A 15875-nucleotide genomic window follows, 5' to 3' on the forward strand; every position below is an offset into this window, starting at 1 on the left:
CGATTGCTTGCTACTTAATCTAAATAACCAGCCTGATTTCGTTGATCCGTAGCTTGTTATCTTGAGTGGGCCAAGTCAGCTGCAACACTCACACAGGGAGTGTTGCACGCCAGACACTGACTGGTTTTCTGAATCACTCCCCTACTTTCCATGTCTGCGACCAGATGCATATCTTCATTAACAGTGATGTGAAATATATAGATTAGGGCATAATTAATTTATTTAAATGACTGATTTCCATATATCTTTTAAATTGTTGAATTTATATTTTTGTTCAGTGTACATTAATAAACGGTTTAAAGCAGGGTTCCGCAACTGGCATCCTACGGTTTGAATTTGGCCCCCCAAGTGCTAAGCAAAACATAACATTTTTTAGTTGTTGGTCATAAGACTAATAACACCAGCATGATTTTAACTAGGAAATCTGTTCCAAAGTATACCCACGCATATCTACAGTATGTGACTGTATACAAATGTAAGCAAGATTTGAAATTGTTTTAGTCAAATATATCAGTTTGGGCTTCTTGTGGTCAATTTGCAGTCTACAATTTAAATGTAATTGCAGTGCTGTCGGAAAATATTCTGATCGCTTGACTTTTTTCAAAATGTTGTTAACATTAAATACTTATTCTAAAATGGATTAAGTCAATCAATTTCCTCTGCAATCTACACACAATATCCCATAATGACAAAGCAAAAACTAGTTTTTGGGCATTTTTGCAAATGTATTAAAAAACTTAAAGATCCGGACCCTGACCATCTCCTCAAGAACATATCTGCCTGTGGCTGAATCTAGTTGAGGATTCCTGGTTTAAAGTTTTCAAAAATGTTCCAAAACTAAAATGTAGAATTTCTTATTTTTCCCAACAATGAACGGTGCCGACATTGGAATGGTTATCGTATGCCGCATCACATCAACATCTAGGCCTGCTGTTTTGAGTCGTTGGTCTCCCTTGAATGAAATGTCATTGAAGTGGGCAGCTCAAAATTATTTCAGGTGGTTCCCATTTGAACTCCTATGTCTAAATCCTCCCTTCTCCGCACACTCGTCTTTCAAAACGGGACCGGAAAGACATTCTGTTAGTCTTTGACATCCTGCTATGTGAAGCTGTCTAGCAGGGTCTAGTAGCCTAGGATTAACTTCTGCTGCTCTTTGAGAACTGTGGCATGGCCCGATTTGCACAGCAAAGTTCTGTCTGCGCTCACGACTACATGGTCAGGGAAACAGTTGCAGAACAAATGGCAAATCTGGGCGACTCAGACCAAACCAACAAGACACGAAAGTGATTTTCCTGTCAGGACTTAGTTTTTACTTCAAGGCCTCTCATTTTGTTTTCACTTCTTTGGCCTCTTAGGATCAGAAAAGTCGTTCTGTGGCATCTACAAACTGTCTGCTTAGTGTGCCCCCCCCTCACCGTGGTTATGATTCGGCATACGAGTCAGCAGTCGACTCTTCAATGTTGTGAATGAGATCAATTGAATCAATGTTGACAGAGGATTTAATGATGAATGTTTGTATATCCAGGCTGTCTGACGACCTCAGTGGCTGTCACAGCACGGAGCTATGTCAGCTTCCACACAGCTTAATTTATTCATACCAGGAGCCAAGGCAAATTTGCTCTTAACTTCAAAATATCAGCTACACAAATGGCGCCATGGAACTGAAGAATTCCATGGAACTGCATAAATTGTCTCTATTAGAACCTATATTTATGTAACACTTGTGTGGCCTATGTCATTTGGTCATGCCTCCCCTAAAGAGAATAACAAAGTATTTTGTACTTAAGTGCTGTTTACCGGTAAACAAAGCAGGCCATTCTACAGCAATATGGGAAGTGGCTGTATGTTATCAGTCAGCATCTGGAACCCCTGTAATTACTTAACACACATACCATCTACCCACTCCACAGGCATGCCTCTTTCCAGCACTCAGCCCCAAACGCAATTCATTAGCCCAGGGGTTCACAAGCTTTTTGCGACTCGGGACCCCTTTTGTGATAGCAAATTCATCAGGAACCCACTTAAAACCATAACACAACTCTGACTTGTGTGCGATTAAAAATAGCATACAAGGAGTTACACTGTGACTGCTGCAGCGCATGGCCGGACTAACCAAGTCTCAGGCCTTGGGAAAGAATATTAAAAGAAAAGAAAAGTCCTAGTCTTCGTGTCAGAGAATTTTGCAGTTCATGGTAACATCTCAATTCTACACATTTTGCCATGGGACAGCAAGACAATTTAGCAGTTAAAGCTTAAATTAGTGCAACATTGCTTGGGGGGGGGGGGGGGGGGGGGATTGTGCATCTAAGGGTAGCCTCTAGTGTACCCTCTAAACTTGTTCTACAGACCCCTTGGCCAAATTCGTATAATCTGTTGTTGCCAACAACACATTTTTAAAAGACGCTATTTCACATGACAGTTTCCTGTGGCTGCCCTGGGTAGGTATTGTGTTGAGTAGAGGACTTGAGATAAGTTGCTCTCTGGGCAATAAAAGCTGTTTTATACCTCGCTAGCTGTCACAGATTTGCCATGAAGTCTGCCTATCTGGCCCAGCCTTGACTCTGAACTGTAACAGCCATTTTTTTTCTCCCCCTAAAAATAGACCTTTCATCGAATGCACCCATGATCATGTGGAACATACAAAGAGGGCAGTGTTGAGTCGATTTTTTTCCCCCTTGACCCCAGAGAACTTGGAAAAGTGTCAAGAAAGCTTTCTATTTGAGAACTGAGAGTGAGAATAGTGGTCAACTTTCAAGTCTCCTGACTCAGTCTGAATAAACTGTTCTGGGAAAGTGTCTGGACCGTCAGCCAGCCAAAGTAGGGAAAATATCATTCACACCTTTAAGAGGAGAGAAGATGGGGGGGGGGCTGTAGCTGATGTCAATGGTGTGCTATCAGCCAGATGGAAACCGCATCTTTTGTGTTTGATACCATTCCAATTCCTCCATTCCAGCCATTATTATGAGCCGTCGTCTCTATTTTATACACTCGTCAGCAACAGATGTGGCTGAAATAACCCAAACCACTAATTAGAAGGGATGCCCACATACGTATGGTACGTGTGTGCAGGCACGCGCACATGGATGTACAGTGCATTCGGAAAGTATTCAGACCCCTTCCCTTTTTGCACTGTTTTCCACTGAAATTATTTCCCCAACCTCATGTACACCCAATACCCCATAATAACAAAGTGAAAACAGGTTTAGAAAGTTTTGCAAATGTATTAAAAATAAAAACACATACCTCATTTAGGTAAATATTCAGACCATTTGCTATGAGACTCAATTGAGCTTAGGTGCATCCTGTTTCCATTGATCATCCTTGAGATATATTTCTATAACTTGGAGTAAATTCAATATATTTGAAATGATTTGGAATGGCAAACACCTGTTTAGTTAATGGTCCCACAGTTGACATTGCATGTCAGAGCAAAAACCAAGCCATTAGGTCAAAATAATTGTCAGTAGAGCTCTGAGACAGGATTGTGTGGAAGCACAGATCTGGGGAAAACATTTCAAAACATTTCTGCAGCATTGAAGGTTCCCCAAGAACACAGTGGCCTCCATCATTCTTAAATGGAAGAGGTTTGGAACCACCAAGACTCTTCCTAGAGCTGGCCGCCCAGCCAAACTTAGCAATCGGGGGTGAAGGGCCTTGGTCAAGGAGCAGACCATGAACCTGATGGTCACTCTGACAGGGCTCCAGAGTTCCTCTTTGGAGATGGAAGGACAACCATCTCTGCAGCACTCCACCAATCAGGTCTTTATGGTAGAGTGGCCAGAACAAAACCACTCCTCAGTGAAAGGCACATGACAGCCCACCTAAATGACTCAGGCCATGAGAAACAAGATTCTCTGGTCTGATGAAACTACATGAGATTTTTGGTTCCAACCACCGTGTCTTTGTGAGACGCAGAGTAGGTGAACGGCTGATCTCCGTATGTGTGGTTCCCACCGTGAAGCATGGAGGTGGGGGTGCTTTTCTGGTGACACTGTCAGTGATTTATATAAGAATTCAAGGCACACTCAACCAACATGGCTACCACAGCATTCTGCAGCGATACACTATCCCATCTGGTTTGCGCTTAGTGGGACTATCATTTGTTTTTCCAACAGGACAATGACCCATAACACACCTCCAGGCTGGAGTGCTGCATCAGATGACCTGGCCTCCACAATCACCCGACCTCATCCCAATTGAGATGGTTTGGGATGAGTTCGACCACAAAGTGAAGGAAAAGCAGCCAACAAGTGCTCAGCTTATGTGGGAACGCCTTCAAGACTGTGGGAAAAACATTCCAGGTGAAGCTGGTTGAGAGAATGCCAAGCTTGTGCAAAGCTGTCATCAAGGCAAAGGGTGGCTACTTTGAAGAATCTAAAATATATTTTGATTTGTTTAACACTTTTTTTGGTTACTACATGATTCCATATGTGTTATTTCATAGTTTTGATATCTTCACTATTATTCAACAATGTAGAGATTATTCTACAATGTAGAAAATAGTCAAATAAAGAAAAACCCTGGAATGATTAGGTGTGTCCAAACGTTTTACTGGTACTGTGTGTAATATATAGTAGTCTGTAGACTGAATGTCCCCCAGGCGGTTTATGCCACCAGTCATATTATGTACTGACCAGGATGTGACAATTCCAAAAGGAAGGGCAGAAAGTGTATCAGCGAATGAAACGTTGTCAGCAGTGGTGAACACAGTCGTTTCATTGCTCTTGCCCCATGAACTGCACCCCACCGTGTGAGTGAGTCTGTCGTCACCACCTCGCTCGAAGACACTAACCCTAGGGAAGTGCCTGAAGCAAAGATCGAGAGGGTCTTCCAGTGACGGAGAGCCGAGAGACAGTCTGTGGTCAACTTAAATCTTTCGATTGTGGTGCAGACGTGGACACATGCAATGGAGCAGTTACCCAAACGCTCAGTAGTCCTAGTGGTAGTACCAAGATGGACGGCATCAACCCCAGCACTAGGTGACACGTTTTGAGCGTGACCGAGCGCCCCCCTGTTGAACAGGGAGAGGCGCTGTCGGAATGACGTGATAAGGCTGTCCGAGAGTGTGGCCCAACGAGACAGAGAAACCATCTTGACCCGTAGGTATTCTATTCTCTGTGATGGCACCAAACAACTCTTTCTGGTTGATCTTGAACCCTACCTCGTTGAGGTGGGTTACAAGAGAAGCAGTGTCTCGTACCACTTGCTCCTGTGTCGGGGATCAAAGCATGTAATCGTCTATGTAAGCAGATACACTTAGTCCCTTGATTCTCAGGGGTGCTAGAGCTGTCACTACACACTTGCTGAACATTTGGGTAGCGAATGTTAGCCCTAAGGGGACAGCGAGGTATTCGTAGGCTTTTCCTTGAAAGGCAAACCTGAGAACTCCTGCGTGTCGGCAGAGTACTTTGTACCCTCTACTTTTCCCACTAATTGGGAAAAATAATTAAAAATGGATTACGTTGAGATTTGTCTCAATACCCCATGTTAAAGTGGAGTTATGTTTAGATTTTATTTTCCAAATACATTTTTAAAAATGAAAAGCTTTGGTATTCAACCCCTTTGTTATGGCAAGCCTAAATAAGTTCAGGAGTGCTTAGCAAATCACAAGTTGCATGGACTCGATGTGTGCAATAGCTATAGTTTTTAAATAACTACCTAATCTCTGTACCCCACACATAATCATCTGTAAACTCCTGCAATTGAGCAGTTCATTTCAAAACAGATTCAACCGGAAAGACCAGGGATGTTTTCCAATGCCTTGCAAAGGACACCTATTGGTTTGCAACAAAGGCACTAAAGTAAAACTTTTAAAAAATGTGTCAAAGCAATTTAGTTTTAGTCCTGAACACCAAGTGTTATGTTTGGGGCAAATATATTACCGAGTACCATTCTGCATATTTCCAAGCATAGTGGTGGCTGCATCATGTTATGGGTATGCTTGTAATCGTTAAGGACTGTGGAGTTTTAGAATAAAAATGACAATAAACTGAATGGAACTAAGCTCTGGCAAAATTGTAGAGGTTAACCTGGTTGTCTGCTTTCCACCAGACACTGGGAGATTAATTCACCTTTCAGCAGGACAATAACCTAAAACAAAGACAAAGTAACACTGGAGATGCTTACCAAAAAGGCAGTGAATGTTCTTGAGTGGCCGATTTACAGTTGACTTAAATCTGCTTGAAAATCTATGGCAAGAACTGAAAAAGGTTGTCTAGCAATGATCAACAAACAATTTTATAGAGCTTGAAGAATTTTGAAAATAATAATGGACAAATGTTGTACAATCCAGGTGTGCAAAGCTCTTAGAGACTTACCCAGAAAGATTCACAGCTGTAATCGCTGCCAGGGGGGTTGAATAGTTAATTAAATCAAGATAGTGGAAGAAAAATGCTAACATTTGTTTTAAAAAAAATTGAATGTTTAAAAAAAAGAGAAGTTGTGTCAAAAAGGACAATTAAGTTCATTATCATAAAACGTCAAGGGGCGTGAATACTTAAGGGAGTGTACATGAAAATAAGCGTTGTGCAGGTCGACTGAAATGAACCAGTCACCTTGACAAACAGAGCGAGTCCGCACATTGAGCGAAAGCATACGGGACGTGTACACTCAGAAAGCTGTTGAGGATCTGTAGAGCCAGAATGGGGTGCACCCCCCTCCTCCCCCATTTTTGGGGGAACCTGGAAGTACTGGGAGTAGAAGCCACAATGGCTCTATTCCGCTGGTATTATTCTGAAATACCCTTTGCTTAATAGAAAGCATATCTCCTCTAGTATGCGCCCTGAGTCGCCAGTTGCTGTTGTCATCAGGACCCCGTTGAAAGCGGGATGCTTCATAGCAAACTGTATCCCTTTGTGACTGTTGACAAGACCCAGGGGTGGACTGCACATGTGGACTGCACATCTCTCTTGCAGCGAGTTGCCCACTAGTCAGATGACTCTTGCTCGCCAGTGGTGCCTTAGCGTTCTTTTGTTGTATTTATGCTCTGTTCCCTCGGCAAGATGCTTTAATGTGACAGAGACTTTAATTACAAAGGGCAGCGTTATATCACTGGGATTTGGGGATAGTTCATATTAGCGACAGAGCATTTTCTCTTCCTGCCTCAGCTGCTGTGAAAGTGTTGCGGGGAGAGCTGTAGCACGGGGGGCACTTGGGTGTCAAGTTGACCATTGACCAGAACAAATGTGACCAACCTGATAAGAGCATATATATGCTATCTATTGGGGCAGTATGCAAATTTAAGTGGGTCTAGGATGTCAGGTAAGGTAGAAGTGATATGATCCTTAAATAGTCTCTCAAAGCACTTCATGATGACAAGTGAGTGCTACGGGGTGATAGTCATTTAGTAGCTTTGCTTTCTTGGGTACAGGAACAGTGGTAGACATATTTAAGCAAGTGGGGACAGCTTACTGGTATAGGGAGAGATACAGTGCCTTGCGAAAGTATTCGGCCCCCTTGAACTTTGCGACCTTTTGCCACATTTCAGGCTTCAAACATAAAGATATAAAACTGTATTTTTTTTGTGAAGAATCAACAACAAGTGGGACACAATCATGAAGTGGAACGACATTTATTGGATATTTCAAACTTTTTTAACAAATCAAAAACTGAAAAATTGGGCATGCAAAATTATTCAGCCCCTTTACTTTCAGTCCAGCAAACTCTCTCCAGAGGTTCAGTGAGGATCTCTGAATGATCCAATGTTGACCTAAATGACTAATGATGATAAATACAATCCACCTGTGTGTAATCAAGTCTCCGTATAAATGCATCTGCACTGTGATAGTCTCAGAGGTCTGTTAAAAGCGCAGAGAGCATCATGAAGAACAAGGAACACACCAGGCAGGTCCGAGATACTGTTGTGAAGAAGTTTAAAGCCGGATTTGGATACAAAAATATTTCCCAAGCTTTAAACATCCCAAGGAGCACTGTGCAAGCGATAATATTGAAATGGAAGGAGTATCAGACCAAATCTACTAATGCAAATCTACTAAGACCTGGCCGTCCCTCTAAACTTTCAGCTCATACAAGGGGAAGACTGATCAGAGATGCAGCCAAGAGGCCCATGATCACTCTGGATGAACTGCAGAGATCTACAGCTGAGGTGGGAGACTCTGTCCATAGGACAACAATCAGTCGTACATTGCACAAATCTGGCCTTTATGGAAGAGTGGCAAGAAGAAAGCCATTTCTTAAAGATATCCATAAAAAGTGTCGTTTAAAGTTTGCCACAAGCCACCTGGGAGACACACGAAACATGTGGAAGAAGGTGCTCTGGTCAGATGACACCAAAATTGAACTTTTTGGCAACAATGCAAAACATTATGTTTGGCGTAAAAGCAACACAGCTCATCACCCTGAATACACCATCCCCACTGTCAAACATGGTGGTGGCAGCATCATGGTTTGGGCCTGCTTTTCTTCAACAGGGACAGGGAAGATGGTTAAAATTGATGGTAAGATGGATGGTGCCAAATACAGGATCATTCTGGAAGAAAACCTGATGGAGTCTGCAAAAGACCTGAGACTGGGATGGAGATTTGTCTTCCAACAAGACAATGATCCAAAACATAAAGCAAAATCTACAATGGAATGGTTCAAAAATAAACATATCCAGGTGTTAGAATGGCCAAGTCAAAGTCCAGACCTGAATCCAATCGATAATCTGCGGAAAGAACTGAAAACTGCTGTTCACAAATGCTCTCCAACCAACCTCACTGAGCTCGAGCTGTTTTGCAAGGAGGAATGGGAAAAAATTTCAGTCTCTCGATGTGCAAAACTGATAGACATACCCCAAGCGACTTACAGCTGTAATCGCAGCAAAAGGTGGGGCTACAAAGTATGAACTTAAGGGGGCTGAATAATTTTGCACGTTTTTGATTTGTTAAAAAAGTTTGAAATATCCAATAAATGTCGTTCCACTTCATGATTGTGTCCCACTTGTTGTTGATTCTTCACAAAAAAATACAGTTTTATATCTTTATGTTTGAAGCCTGAAATGTGGCAAAAAGTCGCAAAGTTCAAAGGGGCCGAATACTTTCGCAAGGCACTGTATGTCTGTAAAAACTCCAGCCAGCTGGTCGGCACATGCTCTGAGGACCCGGCTAGGGATGCCTTCTGGGCCGGCAGTCTTGTGAGGGTTAACATGCTTAAATTGTCTTAGGTCGGCCACGGAGAACAAGAGACCACTGTCCTTGGGAGTGGGCCGTGTCAGTGACACTGTGTCATCCTCAAAGCGAGCGAAGGTTTTTAGCTTGTCCGGGAGCAAGATGTTGGTGTCCCCAACGTGGCTGGTTTCCCCTTTGTAATCCGTGATTGTCTGTAGACCCTGCCACGTACTTATTGTGTCTGAGCCGTTGAATTGCGATTCCACTTTGTCTCTGTACTGACGTTTTGCCTATTTGATTGCATCATAATGTTTGTATTCGACTATATTCCCAGTCATCTTGCAATCGTTAAATCTGCTGGTTCACGCTTTTAGTTTGGTGCAAATGCTGTCATTTTTGCATGGTTTCTGGTTTGAGTAGGTTTTAATAGTCACAGTGGGAACAACATCCCCTATACATTTCCTGATGAACTCAGTCATCGTGTCCGTGTATACGTCAATGTTATTGTCAGAGGCTACCCAGAACATATCCCAGATCAAAACAATCTTGAGACATGGATTCCAATTGGTCAGACCAGCGTTGAATAGACCTTAGCATGGGTACTTTCTGTTTGAGTTGCTGCCTATCATTTTCTCGAGGAAATCTCAGTATTCCCAGACCACATAGACAAGTCCCAGAGATGTCTTTAGACAGCTGTCGGTGGGGTTTCTCTGAACAGCCCTTACCCATCACAGCTGTTGCCCTCTCAAACTTGTCAATGACTTCTCCTGGCAGTGCTCACTATCTGTAGATCAACGGGTGGTGGTGGACTGAACCCCTAGATAACGTTATAGATTGAGAAACTCAGCTCAAACAGAACTGTCTGGGGTATTCTTTCAGACACACACCTCTTTCACATCACACATAATCCCCATATATCGTTATAAAGCTTAGGTTTTCACATCCACAACACTTCATGTGCATCTTCAACGATTCTCTGTCAGTACATCCTAAGCACCATATGTTTCTTCAACGGTTCTTGCCGCTACTTCCTATACATATAAAACAACACACCGTGCTCAATAACACCTTGTGCTATTACTAGTATTTTTTATTTTATATTACGTTTATTTAACTAGGCTAGTCCGTTAAGAACAAATTCTTATTTACAATGACGGCCTACCCCGGTTAAACCCTAACCCGGACGACGCTGGGCCAATTGTGAGCCGCACCATGGGACTCTCAATCACGGCCAGTTGTGATACAGCCTGGAATCGAACCAGGGTTTGTAGTGACACCTCTAGAACTGTGATGCAGTGCCTTAGACCTCTACGCCACTCGGGAGTCCAGAGTAGTACTAGTAGTCCCAGACTATGATGGGCGGTGGTGGACAGAACCCCTAGCTAACGTTATGTATCGAAACTTATTATCCTAACACACTCAGGAGTCCCAGACCACATAGACAATTCCCAGAAATGCCTATAGACAGCTGTCGGTGGGGCTTCTCTGAACAGCCCTTACCCATCTCAGTAGTCCCAGACGACATTAGCCTCCCAGAGACTATGGTACCTTTCTAGTAGTCCCAGACTTCAGTGGTCCCAGACCAAATAGACGTAATTTCATTTTTATGTTTAGTTTAATTTATTTTGTAATAATTTTCATACAAATTCATTTGATTTGACATACTGAAATCAGTTGCCGTGTCCCTCAATTGTTTGTGGATTATGTGTCTCCTCCTGGGCAGCTCGCAGTAAGGGTCTGGTCTGGGTGGGTCCTCGTCGTCTTTTGCTCAGATGGGAATTTCCCTCATGTTACATCAAATGGGCCACCGGTTTTCCTCGCAGACCCTCACTGGAAAGCTCCACAGGCACCAAACTGTTGTGGAAATGACCACCAGGGACACCTGGTTTTCACCTATTAAATTAATCATTCTTTATTATCAGCACGCTGAAGAAGATTCCAACAAACCATAGTACACGTCGGTTGGGAGCTCTGCCGGGGCAGTCCCGTTAGTTCTCTTCTATACTGTTTACACAGACAAGTTTTAATTCCATGATTTACATTATTAATTATTCATCATTAATTCATCATTAACGTGTGGTTCCTTCATGTGAATGACCAATACCTCAAGAGGCTTCTTCTCTCCAAGCTGAGACCTTGAAACTGAGATACTTCTTTCGGTTCTCAAAACAATGTTCTGGGCGTACTGACAAATTGCTCACTATACTGATAGTGAGGATTCCTCACATGCACGATCAATCAGTCACTTGCGTGAAAAAAGTCTAATTGGTTATTAGAAAAGCACAAAATAACATTTTCCATCAAAAGTGAATATTGTAATCTGTAAAAATGGACTATTGCAGTTATGGAGTATTTATAATTGTTTATGTCTGCTTGTATAATTGCTACTGTGAATCCACACCATTCAAATACTGAATTATCATACAGTTTGAGTATGTACTATATATAACATGAGACCATGGTTGAGGACTAGGGTAAGATGGGAGGCTAGAGGGCTTTGTATCTTTGTAAGACATGTACATTAGATCCTAAAGACTGTTGTTCTTCTTCCTTCCAGGGAAGATCCTATTCAGGAGAAGCCATATCAGGGATGTGGCCATGAAGCGCCTGAGGCCTATCAACGAGTACTGCAGGGTGAGTAGGCTCTGACTGAGACCACTGCTCAGCTGGTGGGGAAATTCAGGGGTATTACATCTTCCACACTCACTCGTTATGGACGAAACAACAGTATGACCCAAACTTGAACCCCTAAAACCTCCCATGGGGAAGAAGCCTGGAGAGGAACCTAAATCTCAGGTATTAGGACATTAGCACTGTGGTAGATAGAGCTTCAGACTAGAGCGAGGGGTTTGCATTCATGATCCTGCTGACCGGTTTACCTCACTGATAGCATGGCAGTCAGAGTGAGACTGTTTTGGATTTCATAAACCCTAGTTCCTAGTTTCTAATTCCACTGACCTGTTACAGCCATTCTGTTTCTCTATGCAAAGACCAATGCACTAGCAATGTTAAAAACATGCATATCTTATATGTTTGTCATTACCCAGGGAAATATACGATAAGAAAATCATTTTCTTCAGGAATTAGACATTGCGGAAACTGAAGGCAATCTGGAACATGGCTGACAGAGAAAATAATTCCATCTGGAAAACAAAGCATCTGGAAAACAAAGCATCATGGTTGCAGAGTCTGTGTTTAGGTCTTTAGTGGAAAGGCAAAAAGAGAAGTGGGGAATCCATCTCTTATCGCAGGCGGTAGGGATGCTGTGGTAACTCCGTGCTATCTCTCCATCAGGGCAGTGGTTTGAGGAACCCTGAGCTAGCCCCTATCAGCAACATCACCAGACCCCCCCCCCACTAAATTAAATTAACATTATTTGTCACATGCGCCGAATAAAACAAGTGTAGACGTTAGCGTGAAATGCTTACTTACAAGCCCTTAACCACTAGGCACACACTGGTTGAATCAGCATAGTTTCCACATCATATTAATGAAATTATGTTGAACCAACATGGACTAGACGTTGAATTGATATCTGTGCCCAGTGGGCCTTGTTTACTTTTAAAGGGCTTCCCTATAAACCAGAACTGCCTTTTTATGTTGCCTGGGGATTTTTTGAAAGGTGGTTCCATCTCAGTCATGCTCTTAAAAAACAACATATTCCCTGGCACGTTGCCAGAGAACCTTTGTTTATGAAGCCAGGTCACTGGTGAGAGAAATGGGGTACACATGGGAGGGGAGGCCTAGGGGTCAGGCTACCTCAGGAGGTCGTTTTGGGGTACGGGTACAACATAGGTCACAGCTTTAAGTACTGTAAAACAAGGGGGGAAACTAAGGTTCTAGAGTTGATGTGTTGTGGGTGTGTTTAGGTTTATGTGAAGACTAAGTTTGCACCACTTCTATGGGACCACATAGAACTTTCTCAGTCTGGTATGTAGTCACGTTTGTTGTTGTTCTGGGTTCCATAGAGGACTTTGATGTACTGATTTAGCAGCATCCTCAATACAAATGAACACATTGAATACAAATAAAAAGTTTAATACAAATGCTCTCCTCTTTGTCAAGGAGGGCTTAACAAAGTCGTCTGGATACAGCATTGAATAATTCAATGTTTAGATCTACGGCCACCTATGATCGATAGTCTCTTTGTTGACTGTGTTGGTGGATTGACCTTAAAGACCCAATGCAGCTGTTTTTATCACAATATCAAAATATTTTTGGGTAACAATCAATTACCTTACAGTTCTTATTTCCATAAAAAAATTGTACAAAAATAGCTTGTTAGCAAAGAGCATTTTCTTATTCAAAAATGTAGCTAGGACTGTCTGGGAGTGGTATGAGTAACATGCTGACCACACCTCTCATGTCACGTGCGCGAGCGTTGCAAAATACATTTACACATACATACATGTTATTCAATCATTGCACCCACACTGCTCACACGTGCCAACGAGCGTCTGCTCTGCCAAGCGCTAAAATAGAAGTCAGTTCTATTTGTGACTCTGAAGGCTGTGCAAGTCCTGCCTCTCCCATCTCTTCATTGGTTTATAGAAGCAGATACCCACGTGCCATCTCCTCATTGGTTATACCCACGTGGGTGATTGAAAGATGAACTGAGTTCGGTTGCTCGTTGTGGTAACTATGAAAGTTAGATGCCAATTGCCATATAAAGTCCAAAGAAGAAAAACCCTGTAAGGAGGAGAGACGACTAGAAACGATTCGGTTGACTGTTGTATGTGTGGATTAATTGTCGGTGAAGAGGACCATTTCAACATTTATATCCTAGGACAAATTGGCTTGCAACAGCAAGCTAGCTAAATAGGACAAATAAGCTAGGAACTGCAAGCTAGCTAGCTAAATTGCCATAAATATTTAATGCTTTTGGACCTGTCCCCAAATTAATATAATTGGTTCAGAGTTTTTATTTTTTATATTTCAACCTGTGTGTCATGATCGCGTTTTGGTGTGGGGGGACACAATCTATTTGCGCACGACGGTGCACGCACACGTCCGGTCTGGAAACTAGCTGTTATTAGCAGTGATGTTTGAAACTTACTTTGTTATTGTTTTAGTAACTTACAGTAATTTAATATATAGTATTCATTCTTTATATTTGTGTCCATATTGTCCATGAATTTATAGTAGATGGACCATATGGTTCAAGGGAAAAGAGCCTAATACATTTGTTTAAAGCATCTAATCAGCAATGGCATTATTTTTGTTATTTTGAACTCTGCACCTCTTTCAACTATTGACTTTTTTCAGAACTGACACCAGTTTGAGGTCAAAACATTGACAACAAATCCATATTGACATAGTAAAATAAATAAATGTGTGTAAAAATGTATGCTGAAACCTTCATGTTAAACAAGAATGTTATTCACTATGTTGATGTATGTTGTCATTCTAATTATTCATTTTAAAATCATCTTCGTTAATTATTTCATATATTTTACATGTGATAAGGCCACATAGAAGGCCAAAGAGAGACACCTGTAAAAACATGAAGTACCCAAATGAGCCACTAGATATTTCGTAATAGATTACATAAAATAACATCATTCTGGTAGTTTACTGGTAAAGTTTGAAAGTTTCCAGTACCCCGTCTTTGCAACCATACCACTGGGTGAGTGTCTTTAATGGGGGATGGGGGGGGGGGGGGGGGTCAGATCAAAGGTCTGTGGTTCTGTCCAGTCTGGCTGGCTAGTTTGGACAGAGGGGGGTTGGTGGGGGGGGGCACCCATCTGTCTTGGCCCTGGTCAAGACAGAGGGCTGAACGAGTGAAAAATGGAAGGTGTTTACTTTATATACTGAACAAAATGTAAAGTGATGGGTCCATGTTTCATGAGCTGAAATAAAAGATGCCAGAAATTTTCCAAACCGCAAGAACCTTATTTCTCTCAAATGTTGTGCACAAATTTGTTTACATCTCTGTTAGTGAGCATTTATTCTTATCCAGGATAATCCAACCACCTGACAGGTGTGGCATATCAAGAAGCTGATTAAACAACATGATCATTACACAGGTGCACCCTGTGCTGGGGACAATAAAAGGCCACTCTAAAATGTGCAATTTAGTCACAGAACACAATGCCATAGATGTCTCACGTTTTGAGGGCGTGTGCAATTGGCATGCTGACTGCATAAATGTCCACCAGAGCTGTTACCAGAGAATGTAATGTTTATTTATCTAACATAAGCCGCCTCCAATGTCGTTTTAGAGAATTTGACAGTACATCCAACCGACCTCACAACTGCAGACCATGTGTAACCACGCTATCCCAGGACCTCCACATCTGGCTTCTTCACCTGTGGGATCTTCTGAGACCAGCTACCCGGACAGCTGTTAGAACTGTGGGTTTCCACAACTGAGGAAGTTTTGCACAAACTGTCAGAAACCTTCTCAGGGAAGCTCACCTGCATGCTCATCGTCCTCACCAGGGTCTTGACCTGACAGCAGTTCTGCGCTGTAACCGACTGCAGTGTGTAAAAACTCACCTTCGGTGGCCACTAGCACGCTGACATGTGCTCTTCAGATTAATTCTGGGTTCAAATGTACCGGGTAGATTGCAGACAGCGTGTATGGCATCGTGTAGGTGAGCGGTTTGCTGAGATGCTGTGACGAGATCCTGAGGCTCATTGTCGTGCCATTCATCCTCCACCATCATCTCATGTTTCAGCATAATAATGCACGGCCCCATGTCACAAGGACCTGTAGACAATTCCTGGAAGCTGAAACTGTCCAAGTTCTTCCATGGCCTGCATACT

At 42.4% G+C, this 15875-nt stretch overlaps 1 protein-coding gene across 4 annotated transcripts in view; it reads left to right on the forward strand.

The window, feature by feature from the left end:
* The window catches only part of LOC123998786 (SH3 and PX domain-containing protein 2B-like), a 78763-nt gene that overhangs the window by 32213 nt on the left and 30675 nt on the right, over window positions 1-15875 (forward strand). For all 4 annotated transcript variants that reach the window (XM_046303933.1, XM_046303935.1, XM_046303934.1 and 1 more), the window contains exon 4: window positions 11665-11741. In XM_046303933.1, coding sequence (XP_046159889.1) covers window positions 11665-11741 — 77 coding nt within the window. The remainder of the gene's footprint in view (window positions 1-11664; window positions 11742-15875) is intronic.

The sequence above is a fragment of the Oncorhynchus gorbuscha genome, linkage group LG16 (genome assembly GCF_021184085.1).
Source record: "Oncorhynchus gorbuscha isolate QuinsamMale2020 ecotype Even-year linkage group LG16, OgorEven_v1.0, whole genome shotgun sequence".
Lineage (NCBI taxonomy): Eukaryota > Metazoa > Chordata > Actinopteri > Salmoniformes > Salmonidae > Oncorhynchus > Oncorhynchus gorbuscha.